At 43.0% G+C, this 22,887-nt stretch overlaps 1 protein-coding gene and 1 long non-coding RNA gene across 2 annotated transcripts in view; one reads left to right on the top strand and one right to left on the bottom strand.

Annotated features, from left to right (window-relative positions):
- Positions 1 to 22,887, bottom strand: part of LOC141139198 (uncharacterized) — a 1,175,459-nt gene that overhangs the window by 308,317 nt on the left and 844,255 nt on the right. The gene's annotated exons all lie outside the window — the stretch shown is intronic.
- LOC141139184 (cytochrome P450 2K1-like) overlaps positions 1 to 22,887 on the top strand; it is a 92,273-nt gene that overhangs the window by 21,884 nt on the left and 47,502 nt on the right. Inside the window, exons 2-3 of the mRNA XM_073625092.1 lie at positions 408 to 601; positions 16,713 to 16,875. Coding sequence (XP_073481193.1) covers positions 422 to 601; positions 16,713 to 16,875 — 343 coding nt within the window. The 5' untranslated portion in view covers positions 408 to 421. The remainder of the gene's footprint in view (positions 1 to 407; positions 602 to 16,712; positions 16,876 to 22,887) is intronic.

Genomic DNA, 22,887 nt, shown 5'->3' with positions numbered 1-22,887 from the left:
ACTAAGATTGGGATGCCATTAAAGTTCATATGTGTGTAAAGGCAGGTGTCCCAATACTTTTGACAATATAGTGTATTTCTAGAAATAAACATGTTTACATATACACTGGCTCAATAAGAATGCTGTGTGTGTGTTTGTATGTGTGAGAGGGGGGACTTAAAAAAAAGTGGGCTTTACTAGAAAGAGATGGGGTTTTTGTGGGACAGTGAGTCACATGCCTCGACAGTACATAGCTGCCAAAAGTGTATTGTAGTTGATTGTCATGGTAAAGAAGGGCAGGGAAGAAGACATATAGGATGTTTTTGTAAATATTTCACATGTACTTATAAGTCAATTTATTAATATTTGCCCAATTATGAACTAAAAATTGGTTCAAATTCTACATCATATTCATTCTCTCTTTTCAGACTTCGAAAGGACCATGCCCTTTTTTGATCCAATTACAGCACTCATTGCTATTGTCCTATTTTTTCTTGTCCTAAAAATTTTCTATGTGCCAAAGGATGTCCTCAACGGTTTCCCACCCGGCCCAAAAGGTTTGCCAATTATTGGAAATCTTCACATGCTGAATCTGAAGAGACCACAGGAAACTTTCATGCAGGTATTTTTTTTTTAATAATCTCTTTTCTTGCTTTTAAACCTGTTAAAATGCAATATCAGATGTTATTATTCAGTGTCAAACACTAATTCAGGAAAAGAAAAGCCATGGTCAGTTCTAGAAATAATAGTTCTGAACTGCTTTTAACATGTTTTCCATGCTATTCTTAATTGCTTTGCTGAAAATGCCCACTGTTTATGGAGCTCAATAGCTCAAGCTGATATTTACACACAAAAGAGAATGAGACAAAGAGAAGTGACTCCTCCCTGCCCTTCTGAAAGCTCATTACAGAGTTGCAGTGAGAGAAAGATAGAAACCTGAAATGAAAAAGCTTCTATAGTGATCTTTCTGTTTAGGGAAAAAAAAAACATTATGTCGTGTGAATCCAGTACCATTGACGCTATTTCTGCAAAATGTATGTAGGAAATTGGATCATACCTTATACAGTTGTGACCCTTGATACATTTAGGTTAAATCTCTTTTTATTTGTTTTCAAGCATGGATGAAGAAAATATTGGAGAGGGGGAGGGAAGGATGGGGGCACGGGGAATATGAGCTAACGTTTTGGCAGAGATTGCTATCTATGGTATGAGTTTAAGTATCATGTCAACACCTAGTGGTGTTGTTGATTAAGATGTCAAGAGGTTTTGGAATACCTGAGAGGATCTAAACATGGACTAGCTCAATCATGTGTGATGGAATAGACATCCTATCTGTGTCTCCTGCTATCAGGCTCTCTGTATGCATTTGGCCATTCATGATCGTGACCCAGGAGGATAATGGCAGTGTATTGTTTGTCTTCCAGTGTCTAGAAGATCATAGTTCAGGCTGCTACTAGGCAGCACTTAGTATATCCCTTTTTTAGATCACAGAGAACCTAGGAGCACATAAAATAAAGCAACCTCTGGGGAGCCTATTAAAATGTATAAATTGCTTTTTATATGGGTGGAAGATGGAATGCCAGAAAGGTTGAATTTTTGTATAGTTCAACCAGAGGCAAACATAGATCCTTGGCTCTTGTTGGCACCTCCAGCAAGTAGCAGATGATGATTGAACTATCTTTTGCAAAGTGCTTGAGCATCTGTACCACCTGGATATGATTGTATAGTTTTTCCTTGATAGCGGTTTAACAAGGATAGAGAGTGTGTTAGAGTATATGCTTTTGTCCATTCATTCTTTGATAGTTGCCTTCCTAGAGCCCTTGTTCGGGCCTATTCCAAGGGTGGTCTTTCTTCATAGACTATCTCTCTCAAATTTGCATATAGCTTTGATGTTGCCTGGGTTACTGCTGTTGAGGAGGAACAGTTCAAACTTCCTTAGGGGTAATTTAAAGTCCCTCCTTTTAATATGGACCTAATATAGTCAGAGAATTGTGTCTGGTACCATTCCTTCATGGTGGGTTGAGATTAGGGTTTAAATTGAGGTCGAAGTTTGTTGGAGCCTGGTAGACAGATTTGCATTTTTGTGATATTGTCTAAGTAAGTGTCTAACTAAGTGGAAACTGAGGATTGTGGTGAATAGGGGGGAGGGTTCCAGGTCTTGAGGCTAATTTGGAGGAACCAAGTATAGAATCCCATTGTTGCAGAAGGGTGGTGGTCAGTAGTGGAAGCAGTTATTTACCTTTTATAGGTTTTCCCTAAGCTTGGTGGTTAATTATTTCTGCCTGTTATGCCCCGTACACACGATCGGATTTTCCAACGGAAAATGTGTGATAGGACCTTGTTGTCGGAAATTCCGACCGTGTGTAGGCTCCATCACACATTTTCCATCAGATTTTCTGACACACAAAGTTTGAGAGCAGGCTATAAAATTTTCCGACAACAAAATCCGTTGTCGGAAATTCCGATCGTGTGTACACAAATCCGACGGACAAAGTGCCACGCATGCTCAGAATAAATAAAGAGATGAAAGCTATTGGCCACTGCCCCATTTATAGTCCTGACGTACGTGTTTTATGTTACCGTGTTTAGAACAATCGGATTTTCCGACAACTTTATGTGACCGTGTGTATGCAAGACAAGTTTGAGCCAACATCCGTCGGAAAAATCCTAGGATTTTGTTGTCGGAATGTCCGAACAAAGTCCGACCGTGTGTACGGGGCATTACAGTGAAGGTTGTTTCAGTAATTAGTGGGAGAAGGTCAAACACCAAGTAATGAATATGTATCTGACCCAACCAATAACTGATGGTGTTATTCCGAGGTAAGGCTTGGGGAAATTATAAATATTTAATAGCCCCTTTCCAAAAATATCTTTCCCCTGGGACTGCCTTTGGGAGGGTGCCTGTGTAAAGGATTGCTGTCTGAGCCTGGTATGCCCTGGAAACCAAGTTGGGGCTGAAGTGGATACCTGAAGGGAACTGGGATGAAGAGTGTTTTTAGAGGAGTTGGGTAGAAGCTGCCATCTGTACATTGTAAGAAGGATCCCTTTCTCAAAGGCTCAGGTATTTTTGTCTGCTTACAGAAGGACAGAAGCCATATTACTGTGGCTGATCTCAAAAGACCACATTTATATTTGGCTGTTCTTGGTCTATAAGCATCTATTTAGAGGACACTTTCATAGGATGGTGTGGGGTTGTCTTTCAGGGGTTGTGCTTCACCCCTTAGTTACAGTAAAGGGAAATCTTAAGGCGTTAGCATACCAAGACATTTTGGACAATTTCATATTTTTGAATGGAAGATGAGCTTTAAAAACATAAAGAAATGTGTAGGAGTTGGATTTTTTTATGGGAAGATTGGCTTTTACACTTTTGCACATATTAAGATGCACATTTTTGGTTTTTAAAATACTTTAAACCCCCAGTGTTTAATGTTTATAAAAGCAGAGGATCAGTAGAATAAAACAATGGTAGTTGAAAGTTCCTATGCACATGTGCAATAACTCATATAAGGTTGATGCTGTAAACATGGGACACAGTATACACTGGACACAGGACCAAGACGCAGTATTGTCTGTATTTATCGCCGATCCTGTGGCATCTGGGGGATCAAATAGAAAGGGGTTAGCTGCCGTGTATCCTGGATTAATGTTATTGGCCTAGCAGTGACTGCTTGCTGTGAAAGCATTTTTTTAAAAGTAAAACTAAAGGCAAAGCTTGTTTTTCATATTTGATAGAGCAAGGGAGGGTTATAACCCCTGTTGGAGTTTTTGTTTGCCATCTGTGTCCCATCAGGGAGTTTTCCCTTCACTAGCCAAAACAGGAAGTGAGGGGAAATTCCTCCAAACTGAGGGAATCCCAGGGTGTGTCACCAAAGTTACCAGAACTAGTGTCCCCATTGGAAGATATCCCCTCTTCAACTGTTCTGGTTTCAACCTAAAATGTGTGATTTTCTTCTTCTTTTTTTTTCACAATAAACTTTTATTGAAAATTAGAACGAATACATACAAGGTATAGTATGGTATACATCAAAAAAGTCATCTAGCCTGTCCTCAGGGCTCACTAACAGGCCAGGTTTTATGTATTACCTTGGGGAGATGCAGACTAGAATACTGCAATCACTGAGCAGCAAATTATATCACCTGTGATGTATTTCACTTATCTTGCAAACCTGGCCTGTTAGTGGGCCCTGAGGACTGGGTTGATGACCACTGCATCAAAATGAGGAGGTAATAATAAAATATAATATCCAATTAAAGGTGGTAATAACATGTACATTAATGCACATTGGGGGTTATTTACGAAAGGCAAATCTACTTTGCACTGCAAGTGCACTTGGAAGTGCAGTCGCTGTAAATCTGAGGGGTAGATCTGAAATGAGGGGAAGCTCTGCTGATTTAATCATCCAATCATGTGCAAGCTAAAATGCTGTTTTATATTTTCCTTGTATGTCCCCCTCGGATTTACAGCGACTGCACTTTCAAGTGCACTTGCAGTGCAAAGTGGATTTTCCTTTCGTAAATAACCCCCATAGCGTTAGGAAGTATCTTAAATGGATATAATGTTATGCATAGTATTTGTGAAGTTATCAAAATGACATTTTTTTTACATTGTTGTGTTACAAACAGTAAAGTTAGTTCTCTTAAGTAATGGCATACCTTAGGTTTGTTGTATGAGTCTATTAGATTGTGTTCCAGAAAGTTATGTCTGAAATAGTCAACTTATTAACCACTTCAGCCCCAGAAGATTTGGCTGCTCAATGACCAGGCTATTTTTTGTGATACCTCTACCTCTACCTTCAACACTCTACTCTGTCCTCCACTGCCTCCACCCACCAACTCAATCACCGCCCAGGAGATTGCCAATCACTTCAAAACTAAGATTGATACAATTCATGAGGAGATCGCCAATGCGCAAAAACCTCCCCCATGCAACACCCCATGTCCACAGATACAGTCATTACTTCCCTCATTCAACCCTGCTACTACTACTGAGGTTGCTAAACTTTTATCTAGCACTCATCTAACCACTTGCCCCCTGGATCTTGTTCCCTCGCAAATGCTACGCTCACCCTCTGACTCGATTCTACGCTCTCTAACTCACATTTTCAACCTCTCCCTCTCTTGTGGCATCTTCCCAAACTCTCTAAAACATGCACTAGTCACCCCCATACTAAAAAAGCCCTCACTGGATCCCACCAATCTCAACCACTTACGTCCCATCTCCTTACTCTCCTTCTCCTCCAAACTTCTTGAAAGACTGGTCTACAACCGATTAAGTGACCATCTGACCATGAATAAACTTCTTGATCCCCTTCAGTCCGGTTTTCGCCCTCAACACTCCACGGAAACTGCTCTCCTTAAACTCTCAAATGACCTACTAATGGCTAAAGCCAATGGACACTATTCTGTACTACTTCTCCTGGATCTCTCTGCTGCCTTTGACACAGTGGACCACCCACTCCTCCTCGAAAAAAACTCCACTCCTTTGGTCTCCGTGACTGCACTCTTCGCTGGTTCTCATCCTACCTATCCCACCGCTCCTTCAGTGTCACTTACAACTCTACTTCCTCCTCTCCTCTTCCTTTTTCCGTTGGGGTCCCCCAAGGTTCTGTTCTCGGACCTCTCCTTTTCTCAATCTACACCACCTCCTTGGGTCAGTTGATTGCCTCCCACGGCTTTAAATATCATCTCTACGCTGATGACACCCAAATCTATCTCTCCACCCCCCAGCTCTCTCCATCTGTCTCCTCACGCATTACCAACTTATTAGCAGACATATCAGCCTGGATGTCACATCACTTTCTCAAACTCAACCTATCCAAAACCGAGCTCATGATATTTCCTCCCTCAGGTGCCACTTCCCCTGATCTCCCTGTCAAGATCAACGGCTCAACTATTAACCCATCTCCCCACGCCAAGGTCCTAGGTGTAATCCTGGACTCTGAACTAACCTTTCGACCCCACATTCTATCACTATCCAAAGCTTGCCGCCTCTGTCTTCGCAACATCTCCAAGATACGCCCCTTCCTAACCATTGACACCACAAAGCTTCTAATCCACTCCCTGGTCATCTCCCGCCTTGACTACTGCAACTCCCTCCTCATTGGTTTACCTCTAAATAGGCTATCCCCACTTCAGTCCATCATGAACGCTGCGGCCAGGCTCATCCACCACACAAACCGCTCAGCGTCTGCTACACCCCTCTGCCAATCCCTCCATTGGCTGCCACTCAGTCACCGAATTAAATTCAAGATACTAACTATAACTTACAAAGCCATCCACAACTTGGCCCCTAGCTACATCTCTAACCTAGTCACAAAATACCACCCTAATCGTTCTCTTCGCTCCTCCCAAGACCTCCTGCTCTCAAACTCCCTTGTCACCTCATCCCATGCTCGCCTTCAGGACTTCTCCAGAGCCTCCCCCATCCTCTGGAATGCTCTACCCCAATCCGTCCGTTTTTCTCCTACTTTATCCACTTTCAGACGATCCCTGAAAACTCATCTCTTCAGAGAAGCCTATCTGGCCCCCACCTAACAACTGTACATTTATCTTCTCAATCAGCACATCACCCACAGTTATTACCTCTTGTATCTCTTGACCTCCCCTCTTAGATTGTAAGCTCTAAGGAGCAGGGCCCTCTGATTCCTACTGTATCAAATTGTATTGTACTTGTACTGTCTACCCTCAAGTTGTAAAGCGCTACGTAAACTGTTGGCGCTATATAAATACTGTATAATAATAATAATAATAAGGCACTGTGTTATTTTAACTGACAATTGCACGGTCGTGCAATGTTGTACCCAAACAAAATTGACGCCCTTTTTTTCCCAGAAATAGAGCTTTCTTTTGGTGGTATTTGATCACTTCTGTGGTTTTTATTTTTTGCGCTATATACAAAAGAAGAGCGGCAATTTTGAAAACACAATATCTTTTACTTTTTGCTATAATAAACATCCCAAATTTAAAAAATAGTTTAGGCCGATATGTATTCTCAATAAGCGTATATTGATTGGTTTCCGCAAAAGTTATAGCATCTACAAAATAGGGAATAGATTTATGGCATTTTTGTTATTAATTATTTTTTTACTAGTAATGGCAGTGATCTGTGATTTTTATCGGAACTGCGATTTTGCGGCGGACAAATTGGACACTTTTGACACATTTTTGGGACCATTGACAATTATAAATCGATCAATGCTATAAAAATGCACTGATTACTGTACAAATGTCACTGGCAGGGAAGGGGTTAACACTAGGGGGCGATCAAGGGGTTAACTGTGTTCCCTGACTGTGTGTTTTAACTGTGGGGGGAGGATGGGACTGACTAGGGGAGGAGAGAGATCGGTGTTCATACTTGGTATGAACACATGATCTCTCTCCTCTCCCCTGAGAGAACAGGGATCTGTGTGTTTACACACACAAATCCTGGTTCTCGCTCTGTCATGAGCAATCACGGGTGCCCGGCACTCATCGCGCCCGCCGCGCAATCACATCGGCTCCAGCGTGGCGCTGTGGGTGTGCACGGGCGCCTCTGGTGGCGCGCGCACGCCCCCTACTGGTCAAAAGGCAAACCAACGTATAGTTGCGTCGTTTCACCCAGGGGAGCCAACTTGCCGCAGTACAACTGCGGTGGCTGGTTGATAAGTTTATCTATGGGTTTAGATAGGGAAGGTGGTGATAGTACTTCTTAGTTTGGGGTTTGGTTTCATATATCACAAGAATACATATTTGTTAATTATTATATGGATCAGATCTCATTTAATTTTTTGTAGTCCTCAGTGAGGGTAAAGCGATACCAGGGTCTCCACATATTGTGGAAGTGTAAGTTGTATTCTTTTTTCCTTGCTATTGTTCCTTCCATGTCGTAAATGGATTTCACTTTTTCTACCGCGTTTCCCTGAAAATAAGCCCGGGTCTTATATTAATTTTGGCAACAAAGGACACAGTAGGGCTTATTTTCGAGGTAGGTCCTAACATGTAATGTGTTGTCTTCTCTCCCCCTCTCTCTCCCTGCCTAACAGGAATCCCCAGTGTGAACTGAGTTAAAATGCTTGTAAGATCCTATAATCCACTCTATTACAGTAGTATATAGTGTACAATGTGTGTGTTTCTGTAATATAATTGTGCCAAATACCTTCGTTATAGCGCCGCTCTGTGCTTCTGTGACCCGCCAGAGCTCTCTTCCCTGCAATTATATTACAGAAAACACACACATTGTACATTATATACTACTGTAATAGAATGGATTATAGGGTGTTACAAACATTTTAAACTAGGACTTATTTTTGGGGTAGGGCTTATATTGCAGCCCTCCTGGAAAATAACGCTAGGTCTTATTTTCGGGGAAACACACTAGCCATTCCTTGGTGGTTGTTTGTTTTTTGTGTAGATTTCCAATAGAGTGGTAATAATGCTTTTGTGGTGTACAATAGGTGCCTGGCTAGTGAATTTTATATCTTTTGTATGAAAGGAAGTTGACGTGTAAAAGGCAACAAGCAGGGTCAAGTGTCAGCTGTGTATTGGTGATTTGTTGGATCCATATTATAATTTGTTGCCAGAAGTGCAAGAATGTGGGGCATGATCACCACATGTGTAAAAAGGTACCCCCGTCTGAAAGGCATCTTCAACAAATATCTGAGGCTGACATAGACCAGTTCTTAATTTTTTAGGAGTGTGATATTACATTGTGTCCTTATTTTGAAGGAAGTTTCTTGGATACGGGTACTTAATAAGCATTTGTGGGTAAAAACACCCACTTTTTGCCATTGGTAATTTGTGATTTGAATCTTAAGTTTCCGTTCCCAAATTTGCTTGTATTTGTCTGGGATGTCAGCTTCTGTTTGCGAGAGTCATTTATATGCCATTGAGTTTGCTTTGCATTCAGGGTTTCTTTTAAAGCATATGTTTTCAAAATTAGTGAGTTGTCTAGCCATTAAGAATTTTCGTTTTTTGTTTTCAAGGAAATCGTGTAGCTGCATGTAAAGCCATTAATTTAATGGTGAGTCAGTGTGCTCTGAGTTAAGGGTTTAGAAGGATTTCAGTTTGCTATTATGATAGCAATGAGGTGCTAGCAATGAGGTACTGTATTTTTTTTTGGTGGTGGGTATAGATTTGGTTTAAGACCAGGTGGGAAGTCTGGATTGTCTGCAATTGCAGATAGTGGACCTGGTGTTGTGGATAAAGGGATTTTCTTTTACTTCTTTTTTTGATGATAACATTAAACGGGACAAATAGAGAGGGTGACTCTCCCTAATGGGGACACAGACAGCAGTAAAACAGATGTTCTAATCCTTCTCCACTCTATCCAAAAAGAAAAAAAAAGTGTTTTGCCTTTAGGGTACATGGAAGCTGGTTTTAACAGAGGATGTAACGGTAAATGGAAATTTTGTAAATAGGAAGGAGGAAGGGAAGGAAAAATCACAAAAACTTTCAGTTGCCCCCCCCCCCCCCCCAAAAAAAAAAAAATAATGGATTTTTTAAAATGGGGACATCTGTTTTAGTGACAACTTTCTATGAGGATTTCCCTTAATATGGAGGGACAACAGGAAGTATAGGGAAATCTCCTGAAATTGGTCAACTAAAAAGAAAAAAAAAGAAAGAAAATAAAACAGGGGTTTACCCATCCCTACTTAATCAAAAATTAAAAAGAAAGGTTTTGTCAATTGCTAATGAATCCAATAATGTATTAGTGTGTTATTGGATCATTAAAGCAACCAGATGGTCTCAAGATCCAGTTCAAATTGTCGGCGGGTCCCAGTCAGCCTACATTTTCATCCCTTGCCCACAAGTGGTTAGAGTGACAGAAGTTCAGGAATAAAGAAGAGCCGAACACCCCCCGGTTCGGTTCGCACCAGAACCTGCGAACCGCCCGAAAGTTTGCGCGAACTTTAGAGCTCCATTAAAGTGTATGGGACTCGAACGTACAAAATCAAAAGTGCTAATTTTAAAGGTTAATATGCATGGTATTGTCCTAAAAAGGGTTTGGGGACCCGGTTCCTGCCCCAGGGGACATGTATCAATGCAAAAAAAAGTTTTAAAAACGGCCGTTTTTTTGGGAGCAGTGATTTTAATGATGCTTAAAGTGAAAAAAAGTGAAATATTCCTTTAAATATCGTACCTGGGGGTGTCTATAGTATGCCTGTAAAGTGGCGCATGTTTCCCGTGCTTAGAACAGTCCCTGCACAAAATGACATTTTTAAAGGAATAAAAGTCATTTAAAACTGCTTGCGGCTTTAATGTAATGTCGGGTCCCGGCAATATGGATGAAAATCAGTGAGACAAATGGCATGGGTACCCTCCAGTGCATTACCAGGCCCTTTGGGTCTTGTGTGGATATTAAGGGGAACCCCGCACCCAAATTAAAAAAAGGAAAGGCGTGGGGCCTCCAGGCCCTATATGCTCTGAACAGCAGTATACACGGTGCAAACAAGACAGGGACTGTAGGTTTGTTGTTAAGTAGAATCTGTTTGTAATTTTAACTTGGTACATTTTTAAAGTGTAGCTCCAGCCAAAAAATCTATTTTTAAGCTTTTTGGAAAACATAGGGAAGGGTTATTACCCCTGTAACATTTGTTTTGCTGTCTGTGCACCTCTTCAGAAGATTTCACCTCACTTTCTGTCCCAATGACATATGTTTTTTAAAAATTTGGGATTTTTAGTAAATCAAGGATTGGTGATAAAGCATCAGTGGAGAAGAGACACGTTTTTCCCATATTAACTCTTATGCCCCGTACACACGGTCGGACTTTCCGAAAGAAAATATGCGATCGGAGCTTGTCGGCTGAAATTCCGACCGTGTGTGGGCTCCATCGGACATTTTCCACCGGATTTTCTGACACACAAAGTTTGAGAGCAGGCTATAAAATTTTCAGACAACAAAATCCGTTGTTGGAAATTCCGATCGTGTGTACACAAATCCGACACAGAAAGTGCCACGCATGCTCCGAATAAATTAAGAGACGAAAGCTATTGGCTACTGCCCCGTTTATAGTCACAACGTACCTGTTTTACGTCACCGCATTTAGAACGATCAGATTTTCCGACAACTTTGTGTGACCGTGTGTATGCAAGACAAGTTTGAGCCAACATCCATCGGAAAAAATCCATGGATTTTGTTGTCGGAATGTCCGATCAATGTCCAACCGTGTGTACGGGCATTACAGAAGAGAATTTCCCTTCCTAGGGGTAGATTTCATCTCACTTCCTGTTGTCTCCTTTCGTTTGCAAGTAGGAGTCGTTTGTAAGTTGGATGTTTGAAAGTAGTGGCCTGCCCTATATACTTTGCAGAAAATGGGGCCTTAGGTGTTGGTGTTGCCACAACACTGTGAGCCCTCACAGTTACTCTTGGTGGGTGCAGGAATGGGCCCTGCTGTGAAATATTAGATCAAGAATTGTAATTACATGCCATTGTTGAACAGGGGCAGAAAAATTGGGCCTTTGGTGGTGGTGGTGGTGCTGGTGTTGCCACAACACTGTAAGCCCTCACAGTTACTCTTGGTGGGCGCAGGAACGGGCCCTGCTGTGAAATATTAGATCAAGAATTGTAATTACATGTCCCTGTTGGACAGGGGCAGAAAAATTGGGCCTTGGGCACTGGTGCTGGTGCCACAACACTGCAACCCCTCACAGATACTCTAGTTGGAGCGCAGGAATGAGTCCTGCTGCAAAGTATTGCATCAAAAATTGTAAATACACGCCCCTGTTAAACAGGCTGAAAAATTGGGCCTTAGCCACTGGTGGCGGTGCCCAGAACCAAAAATGTTCTTACAAGCTATCAGCATGATCATTGAGGAGGAAGAGGATAATCAATCAGCATAACAGGATAGTCACTCAGCATCAGCATAGGCAGTCTTGAAGGATCTGACATCTCAAAAAAAATTATTCGGTTACATCAGCATCAGGTGTCTGGTAGCTGGTGGTGATCCAAGATTGATTCATTTTTATGAAGGTCAGTCGGTGGACTGGCGTACAATGTGATCATTTACAAAGTCTCCAGCAGCACTGAATGTGCGTTCCGAAAGAACGCTGGATGCAGGACAGGCCAGTAGCTCCATTGCATACTGTGCAAGCTCTGGCCAGTGATCCATCCTCAAGACCCAGTAACCCAGAGGATTTTTGGTGGGAAAGGTGTCCAAGTCAGATCTTGCCCCTAGGTATTCCTGTACCCTGTAAAACAGACGCTGGCGATGGTTGCTGGAACCGATCATACCTTGGAAATGCGGAATAAAAAATTGTCTGAACGCATCGGTCAGACGGCCACCTTCTCCACCGCTCCTTCTTTGACTGACCGAAGCCTCAGCAACACGTTGTCCAGGAACAGGAGTTTGTAACCTCCTAGTCTCTGGGAACGCGTTGCACGGACCTTTCTGCAAGGCCTCCCGAAGATGTTTCATCCTCTACTCCCTCTGCGACGGCAAGATAAGGTCCGCAACCTTACCCTTGTAATGTGGATCAAGGAGGGTTGTCAGTCAGTATTGATCCCTCTCCTTGATACCACGAATACAAGGATCCTTCTGCAGGCTTTGCAGGATCAGAGAGGCCATGCGGCGTAAGTTTGCAGAGGCATTCAATTCTCAGTCCTCTGGGTCACTAAAGATCACATGACCTGTCCGGAGTCCTTTGGGTCACTAAGGACGACATGATCTGCAGCCACCTCCTCCCAGCCACGTACAAGTCCATGGGTTTCTTGGGACTGTAAATGATCCCTTGAAGACTGCTGCTGATGCTGAGTGCCAACTCTACCTCCATGCTGACACAATCCTCCTCCTCCTCTTCCTGTGTGATCGGCAGGCACGCAGGAACACTGTCTGGATAAAGGGGGTCTTGAGAGGTAAGAAAGTCCTCCTCTTCCTCCCTCTGTTCTGCCTCAAGTGCCCTGTCCATTATTTCACGCAGCATGTGCTCCAACAGGTGGACAAGAGGTACAGTGTCACTGATGCATGCACTGTCACTGCTCACAATCCTCGAGGCCTCCTCAAATGGTGACAGGACAGTGCATGCATCCCTGATAATAGCCCACTGGCGTGGGGAAAAAAAACAAGGTCCCCTGACCCTGTCCTGGTGCAATAGTTCCATAGGTACTCATTGATGGCCCTCTGCTGCGTGTGCAGCCGCTGCAGCATGGCCAACGTTGAGTTCCACCTGGTGGGCATGTCACAGATTAGGCGGTTCTTGGGCAGGTTAAATTCCTTTTGGAGGTCAGCCAACCGAGCACTGGCATTATATGACCTGCGGAAATGCACACAGACTTTCCTGGCCTGCCTCAGGGCATCCTGTAAGCCCGGGTACCTGCCCAAGAACCACTGCACCACCAAGTTAAGGACGTGAGCCAAACAGGGCACATAGGTCAGTTGTCCCTGTCGGAGGGCGGAGAGGAGGTTGGTGCCATTGTTGCAAACCACCATACCTGCCTTAAGTGGCGTCAACCACCTTTGAACCTGCCCCTGCAGAGCTGACAGAATCTCTGCCCCAGTGTGGCTCCTGTCCCCCAAGCATACCAGCTCAAGCACCGCATGGCATCTTTTTGTCTGCGTGCTTGCGTAGCCCCTTGAATGCCTACGGAGCACCGCTGGTTCCTAGGACAAATCAGCACAGGAAGAGGCCATGGAGGAAGAAGAAGAGGAGGGGGTGGAGGAGAGAGGTGTGGCAGAATCACCACTAGTAGAATTTTGGAGGCGTGGTGGCGGAACAACCTTCAACACTACTGCACCCTGTCCTGCATCCTTCCCAGCTACCAGAAGAGTCACCCAGTGCGCAGTGAAAGATAGGTAACATCCCTATCCATGCCTGCTGGACCATGAGTCAGCTGTAATATGCACCTTACCACTGATCGCCCTGTCCAGCGAGGCCAAGACATTGCCTTCCACATGCCGGTAGAGAGCCGGAATCGCCTTCCATGACAAAAAGTGGCGTTTGGGAATCTGCCACTGAGGAACTGCACATTCTACAAACTCAAGGAAGGGGGCAGAGTCTACCAACAGAAAAGGCAGCAGTTGAAATGCTAGCAATTTAGCCAAGCTAGCATTCAACCGCTGGGCATGTGGATGGCTGGGAGCGAACGTCTTTCAGAGGTGCAGCAGCTGGGGCAGGGAAATTTCTGGTACAATCTGACGTCGGTGTACCGATAGCAGATTGCCCCCAAGTACTTGGCTGTGACACACCTAATTCTACACCTTCATTCCTCTCAGTGTAGGTCTCAGAGAGGACTGAAGGTATAGTGGGGTTGGAGATCCTAGCTGATGAGGAGTAAGGAGAGGTCCTCTTTGTTCTTTGGTGTGGGTCTTTTAGGTACGCTTGCCAACAAACTGCATGGCAGGTCGACATATGTCTGGTCAAGAATGGGTTGCCCAAGCGGGTGATGTTTTGGCCACGCGAGATACGCTTGAGACATATGTTGCAAATAGCAGCGGTGAGATCTGATGCACTCGTCTCAAAACAGGCCCACACCAAAGAACTTTTGGAATAACGCACAGAGACAGCAGCGCCCTGCACATGCGGAACTCTGCGGTGTGATGCAGTCAGTGTGCTGCCCTTAAGCTGGCCCCTGGAGGGCATCCTGCCTCGTTGGTGATGTGCCTCCTCCTCCTCCCTCCTATCAGGCACCCACGTGGAGTCATTGACCTCATCATCCCTTCCCTCCTCATCACTGGAGCAAACCTGGCAGTATGCTGCAGCTGGGGGAACATGACTGCCAGATTGCTGTCCTTCTTGGGCACCCCCTCTCTCTGGGCTCACTTTACTGCCTTCCTCCAGCTGGGTACCATCATCAGGGCCTTCAAAACGCTGGGCATCCTCCTGGAGCATGTACCCAACACTGTGGTCAAACAGTTCGGTGGGACTCCTCAGGAGGACATGGTGGGGCTAGGGAAGGAATGACTGATGCCATTGAGCCGAGGGAAGAGGCCGCGTTGGCAGCTGCTTTGCCAGACAAAGTACCCTGAGCCTGGGTGAGAGAGGATGAGGAGGATGAGGACGGCTTGGTCATCCACTCTACCAAGTCTTCGGCATCTTGCGGCTCAACACGGCCAGCTGCCAAAAAAAAGGACACGCGTGTCCCATGGCCACGTGCTGATGAGGATGCACTGTCTCCACAACCAGCACTGTTGCCTTTAGACACAGAGCCTGCTTGCCCTCTTTTATTGGCTTGTGACTGTCTGCCTCTCCTTGTTGGCCTTCCAGACATACTAATTGCCTGCAGTGAGATGTAGCTGCACAAAGCTGAGTTGTGTGTATATGTATATGTGTATATGTGTATATATGTATATGTGTATATATATATATATATATATATATATATATATATATATATATATACACACACTGATACTGCAGCTAGCAGAATCAACTGCCTGCCTGTAGTATTATTAGTATGGGAACACCAGCAATTGTCTTCAGGTAGCTTTAGGTGCACACTGTGCAAAGGGCACAGTACACTAACTGTAAATACTGTAGCTGCCTGCCTGTGGTATTAATAGGAGCAGAACAACAGCAATTGTCTTCAGGTAGCTTTAGGTGCACACTGTGCAGAGGACGCAGTACACTAACTGTAAATACTGTAGCTGCCTGCCTGTGGTATTAATAGGATCAGAAGAACACCACTAATTTTCTTCAGGTAGCTTTAGGTGCACACTGTGCAGAGGACACAGTACACTAACTTATAAATACTGCAGCTGCCTGCCTGTGGTATTATTAGGATCGGAACAACAGCAATTGTCTTCAGGTAGCTTTAGGTGCACACTGTGCAGAGGACGCACTACACTAACTTGTAAATACTGCAGCTGCCTGTGGTACTAATAGGATCAGAAGAACAACAGTAATCGTTTTCAGGTAGCTTTAGGTGCACACTGTGCAGAGGACGCACTACACTAACTATAAATACTGCAGCTGCCTGCGGTACTAATAGGATCAGAAGAACACCACCAATTTTCTTCAGGTAACTTTAGGTGCACACTGTGCAGAGGACGCACTACATTAACTTGTAAATACTGCAGCTGCCTGCGGTACTAATAGGATCAGAAGAACACCACCAATTTTCTTCAGGTAGCTTTAGGTGCACACTGTGCAGAGGACACACTACACTAACTGTAAATACTGTAGCTAATAGGATCAGAAGAACACCACCAATTTTCTTCAGCTGTAAATACTGTAAAAACACCTGCCTGTCAGTAGGAAGAGAACAGGAATGGATCTATCTAAACGGAATACAGTGTATATATATATATACACACACACACACACACACACACACAACATCTAGGATGTATATATATACACAATACACTGTAAGTGCAGCTAACTGACTCGCCTGCCTAATCTAACTTAAATCAAATGACACTGTCTCTCTCTCTCTATCTCTCTCTCAATGCTGGAACACACTACACAGGGCCAATGTGCAGGCGGACTTAAATAGTGTGGGGCGTGTACTAAACCCCCTGAGCCATAATTGGCCAAAGCCACCGTGGCTTTGGCCAATTACGGCTCTCTGTACAGACGGCGCTGTGATTGGCCGAGCATGCGGGTCATAGTGCATGCTTGGCCAATCATCAGCCAGCAATGCACTGTGATGCCGCAGTGAATTATGTGCCCTGACGCGCCACTCGAATTTGGCGCGAAGGGCTCATAACGCGAAGCTCATCCCTATTCAGGAATGCACATGGGATTTACCTACTAAACATAATCTGATCATTGTAACTAATAGCAAAAATGATGTATTTTTATAAATTTCCTATTTCCAGCTGTCCAGAAAGTACGGATCGGTATTTAGCATACAGATAGGCACAAAGAAGGTGGTGGTACTTTGTGGGTATAAGGCGGTAAAAGATGCTCTCGTCACTCATGCAGAAGAGTTTGCTGAAAGACCAGAGATACCTATTTTCCAGAAATTCCTAAAAGGATATGGTGAGATTAAATTTTAACAGTTTCATTATTTTACACTTCTTTGTAAATTTGCTAAATTGTAATATATGAGTGATAATCATACATGTACTGTACATAAGAGCTGCACATTTGCTCATCAATACACGCAGGTTCTATGTCCTGTAGTGCTACACTTCGGTTCTGCTTTACTGATCCTTCTCTTAATGCCAGTCTGGCTGCTAACCTCAAATGCTGAAAATCTCAGTAGATAGAATAATGTGGTTTGAGCCATTGACAACACCATGTAGTGACTCATTGGCAAATCTCAATGTTTAGCGTAGTGCACCCCATTTAGGAGCCACTGGTGAATAGGGATCCCAGACCCTGCACAGCCAGGCACACCGAATCTTCATAGGCTCCCAGACTCAAGAAACTAGAAGTGCAATTTGTTTAGTTCTAAATTAGTTTAACAAATTTAGACAAATATCCAAATTAATGAAAACCTGTTTTAACAATTTTTTTTGGAAAACTCGAAAATTGGAAAATCTGAAATTATAACTAACTAATAATAACTTAACTATTACTAACTATTAAATTATAGGTATTGGGATTTCCTTTCAAATTTGGCTGTTAGTGAACGTAATTAATATGATTTTATCCCAAGTTACAAATTATCCGAAATAACGAATGCAGCATCCAAACGAATGAAACGTAACTAATTAATATTAATAACAATAAAAACAACTTTTTATTATTATTATTTATTATTCATTTGTTCCATTCCATTCATTTAGATGTGGCATTCGTTATTTCAGATAATTTGTAACTTCAGCTAAATTTGTATTTGTTACGTTCACTAACAGCCAAATTTGAAAGGAAATTCCAATACCTATAATTTAATAGTTAGTTATTTCTAATTTACGAATTTTCGAATTTACGAATTAACGAATGACCCAAAAAACTAAGAAAACAAAAAAAAAACTAATGAAACAAAAACAATTTTTTTTTCTGCAGTGCACACATCTACAAGAAATAGTTCAGTGCTTGTTTTTTTGCATTTTATTGAGGGTATAAAACTTGGATAGGAAAATTGACTTCAGGGACAACTCTCCTATACACAGACTATATACACTCCTCTCTCTCTTCCTCCAGCACACTTGCTTGCATAAATCCTAGCTAACATACTGATAATTGATCTGGCAAAAAGGCAACAGTCAGATATTGTAGCAAAAGCCCTTTACAGGCAGGGACCCCAGGCCCCTTGGGTTGTGTAGAAAAATACAATGTCCAGCTTACATCCCTGTGGCTACTGATCCCAGCACCACCACTTTAGGCACAGCCAGCCTGAGGTCATACCCGTAGACTAGGGGGCACCCTTAGGGGCCACTGACGGCCTCCTCAGCTTTCCATTTCCAGCTTCCACCTGACTGCCCCATGCTGGCATGACTTATGCCCCGTACACACGGTCGGACTTTGTTCGGACATTCCGACAACAAAATCCATGGATTTTTTCCGACGGATGTTGGCTCAAACTTGTCTTGCATACACACGGTCACACAAAGTTGTCGGAAAATCCAATCATTCTGAACGCAGTGACTTAAAACACGTACGTCGGGACTATAAACGGGGCAGTGGCCAATAGCTTTCATCTCTTTATTTATTCTGAGCATGCGTGGCACTTTGTCCGTCGGATTTGTGTACACACGATCGGAATTTCCGACAACGGATTTTGTTGTCGGAAAATTTTATATCCTGCTCTCAAACTTTGTGTGTCGGAAAATCCAATGGAAAATGTGTGATGAAGCCTACACACGGTCGGAATTTCCAACAACAAGGTCCTATCACACATTTTCCGTCGGAAAATCCGACCGTGTGTACGGGGCATTAGAGTATTTAGGAGGTGCCCACCCCCTGCCAGCCCACTTCCTCAATACTCCAGGCAGCCCCTCTTAACCTCCAACCCATTCTTCTGGGCGCTCACCCTGACCCAGATTTAACCCAGCCTGGCCCTGAGCCAGGCTAAAATTAACTATTTACAGCTAGCATTCTACACTAGAGGGTGCTACACTAGCATAATAGCAAAAAGGGTAGCCAGCTATTGCAGATTGAAGATTTAGATGGTACATTCTTTACTTAGGAAGAAGAAGGGGGAGGTATGTCTCGTTTATCATTCATTAAGTATATCATAAGCCTTTTTTTAGTTTTGGGGCGAGTAGTGGATAATACCTGTATTGTATTTTTTTCTTTTATCTTTTTTTTGCTGTCTGTATACCAAGAGAAAAAGTGTATCCCTCTTTTGAGGGGGGTATGAGAAATGGCCCTCCCCAAATAGGATATTGTGCTAAACCTGTAATGAAATAAGAGAACCAGAACCTTCAATAAGTAAAAGAGTGGGTTTGATAATAAAATTGGCAGTGCCTCCATTCAGAAATGCAAAAGGAAGGAGTGATCTGATGCACTATAAGTGAAGTCCTAAGTATTCACATGGCCAAAGGTGCAAAGACCTGATGGAAACCACCACTACCGCCATGGGTTTTATCCAGCTTCACACTGCAGGAGGAGAGTGGAGTGACTGGCCAGCTGCAGTGGTGTCTTACATCCTCCTGATGAGTGCTTTCATTCTTATCCTTATAAGTTGCCACTTTTTTGTTTCCTAGTAAAGTGTTTTTAATACTACACTCAGAAGGCGCTGCACTCTTTCCTTTAGTGCCTGCAATTGTAATTGGGAGCAGAGGAACATTACTAATAAGCATATACAGTGAGGGAAAACAGTATTTGTTCCCCTGCTGATTTGTATGTTTGCGCACTGACAAAGAAATGATCAGTCTACAATTTTAATGGTTTATTTTAACAGTGAGAGACAGAATAACAACAAAAATATCCAGGAAAATGCATTTCGTAAAAGTTATAAATTGATTTGTATTTTAATGAGTGAAATAAGTATTTGATCCCCTATCAATCAGCAAGATTTCTGGCTCCCAGGTGTCTTCTATACAGGTAATGAGCTGAGATTAGGTGCACTCTCTTAAAGGGAGTGCTCCTAATCTCAGCTTGTTACCTGTATAAAAGACACCTGTCCACAGAAGCAATCAATCAGATTCCAATCTCTCCAAAATTGTCAAGACCAAAGAGCTGTCCAAGGATGTCGGGGACAAGATTGTAGACCTACAAAAGGCTGGAATGGGCTACAAGACCATCGCCAAGCAGCTTGGTGAGAAGGTGACAACAGTTGGCGCGATTATTTGCCAACGGAAGAAACACAAAATAACTGTTAATCTCCCTTGGTCTGGGGCTCCATGCAAGATCTCTCCTCGTGGAGTTTCAATGGTCATGGGAACGGTGAGAAATTAGCCCAGAACTACACGGGCGAATCTTGTCAATGATCTTAAGGCAGCTGGGACCATAGTCCCCAAGAAAACAATTGGTAACACATAACGCCACGAGGGACTGAAATCCTGCAGCACCCGCAAGGTCCCCCTGCTCAAGAGAACACATGTACAGGCCCATCCTAAGTTTGCTAATGAACATCTGAATGATTCAGAGGAGAACTGGGTGAAAGTGTTGTGGTCAGATGAGACCAAAAAGCTCTTTGGCATCAGCTCAAGTCGCCGTGTTTGGAGGTAGAGGAATGCTGCCTATGACCCCAAGAACACCATCAAACATGGAGGTGGAAACATTATACTTTGGGGGTGTTTTTCTGCTAAGGGGACATGAAAACATCACCGCATTTGAAGGTTCTCACTGTCGAATCTTGGGTGAGAACCTCCCTTCCTCAGCCAGGGCATTGAAAATGGGTCGAGGATGGATATTCCAGCATGACAATGACCCAAAACACACGGCCAAGGCAACAAAGGAGTGGCTCAAGAAGAAGCACATAAATGTCCTGGAGTGGCCTAGCCAATCTCCAGAACTTTACCCTATAAAAAATAAGATGTGTGCAAACCTGGTGGCCAACTGCAAGAAACGTCTGACCTCTGGGATTGCCAACAAGGGTTATGCCCCGTACACACGATCGGAATTTCCATTGGAAAAATCTTGGATGGTTTTTCCGGCGGAATTCCGCTTAAGCTTGCCTTGCATACACACGGTCACACAAAAGTTCTCTGAACTTTTGACCGTCAAGAACGCGGTGACATACAACACTACGACGAGCCGAGAAAATGAAGTTCAATGCTTCCGAGCATACGTCAAATTGTTTTCGAGCATGCTTAGGAATTTTGCGCGTCGGAATTGCTACAGACGTTCGGAATTTCCGCTAGGAACTTTTTCCGTCGGAAAAATAGAGAACCTGCTCTCAATCTATTGCTAATTCCGCTAGCAAAAGTCTGATGGAGCATACACACGGTCTGAAATTTCCGACCAAAAGCTCACATCGGACTTTTGCTGAATTTCCGATCGTGTGTACAGGGCATAAGTCATGTTTTGCCAAAGAGTCAAATACTTTTCAATGATTGAAATGCAAATCACTTTATTACTTATTATGAAATGCGTTTTTCTGGATATTTTTGCTGTTATTCTGTCTCTCACTGTTAAAATAAACCTACTATTAAAAATATAGACTGATCATTTCTTTGTCAGTGGAAAAACATAGAAAATCAGCAGGGGATCAAATACTTTTTTCCCTCACTGTAGGTGGACACCAGTATAGAAATAATACAAGATTTTATAAGAAGAGATTAATAACAGTACATACAACCAATGTACCAACAGGTATTATCAGCAAAGAGCTCAATAGGAGTCCTGGTAGAATTGTGCACATATAGCCGGGTATATAAAGTAATTAATAAAGATACCCCCAGATGAATGTTGCAGCAAAATCCAATTGCAGGGGCCCCTGAGGATGATGCGGGTGTGCCTTTGTGTCTGAGACCTGAAGACAAGATCAGCGGTCACAGGGGGATCCTCCAACTCTTGTCCGACCATCCTGGAATGGGGCTTCTCGCCACTTCCCAGCCAGTGTCATACAATGACAGAGCATATTTTTAGCACTGATCACTGTCACTGGTTCCTAAAAAATGTCAAAAGTGTCAGTTAGTGTCAGACTGTCCACCGTAATATCGCAGTTAGTCCTGCTATAAGTCACTGATTTCTGCCATTACTAGTAAATAAAATAAAAATATCCCATAGTTTGTAGACGCTATAACTTTTGTGCAAACCAATCAATGTACGCTTTTTGGGATTTTTTTTACCCAAAATATGTAGCAGAATACATATTGACTGAAATCTATGAAGCAATTTGATTTTTTTCAATTTTTTTATTGGATATGTTTTATAGCTAAAAAAAAAAATATTGTTTTTTTCACAGTTGTCTCTTTTTTTTTGTTTATAGAACAAAAAATAAAAACCACAGAGGTGATCAAATACCACCAAAAGAAAGCTCTATTTGTGGGAAAAAAGGACATCAATTTTATTTGGTTACAGTGTCACACGACAATTGCCAGTTAAAGTAACGCAGTGTCGTATCACAAAAAATGGCCTGGTTGTGAAGGGGTAAATCTTCCAGAGGTCAAGTGGTAAAACAGGAACATGGGCATACTCATACTGATTACATCAGCCTCTTAAAATACATGTTATTTGAGTTCCTGTTATTAAGTCATTAGTCACAGCTCAGCAGTAAAGGCTCTTTCACACTTAAGTTAAATTTTAAAGCAGCCTAAAAAAGCATTAACACACCTATAGAATTAATGAGCATTTAGGATGTGTTGTACAGGCATTCAGGTTGCATTAGGCAATACTTCTCAAACTCCCTGTGTGTTTTTTTTTTTTTTTTACAATGCTACAATGTGAAACAATCACATTTAAGGTGCAGTTGTGGTGCATTTCAATAGATATGAATGGAGGCAATTGCAAAGCCTCAAGGGCTTCCAAATTCTGCAGGCAGCGTTATTTATGCCTCACACCAACATAAAGTAATGTGAACGCTGCAGTGCAGGGGCGTAACTAGAACCTTCAGGGCCCCGGTGCAAGAAACCATGATGGGCCCCCCCCTTCCATCTGGGCCCTAGGGTTCCATTTTTTGGAGGATGACCATGGACATCCTCCCAGAACTCTGCT

The sequence above is a fragment of the Aquarana catesbeiana genome, linkage group LG04 (assembly GCF_042186555.1).
Source record: "Aquarana catesbeiana isolate 2022-GZ linkage group LG04, ASM4218655v1, whole genome shotgun sequence".
Taxonomy (NCBI): Eukaryota; Metazoa; Chordata; class Amphibia; order Anura; family Ranidae; genus Aquarana; species Aquarana catesbeiana.
This window is presented reverse-complemented; position numbering and strand designations above follow the sequence as displayed.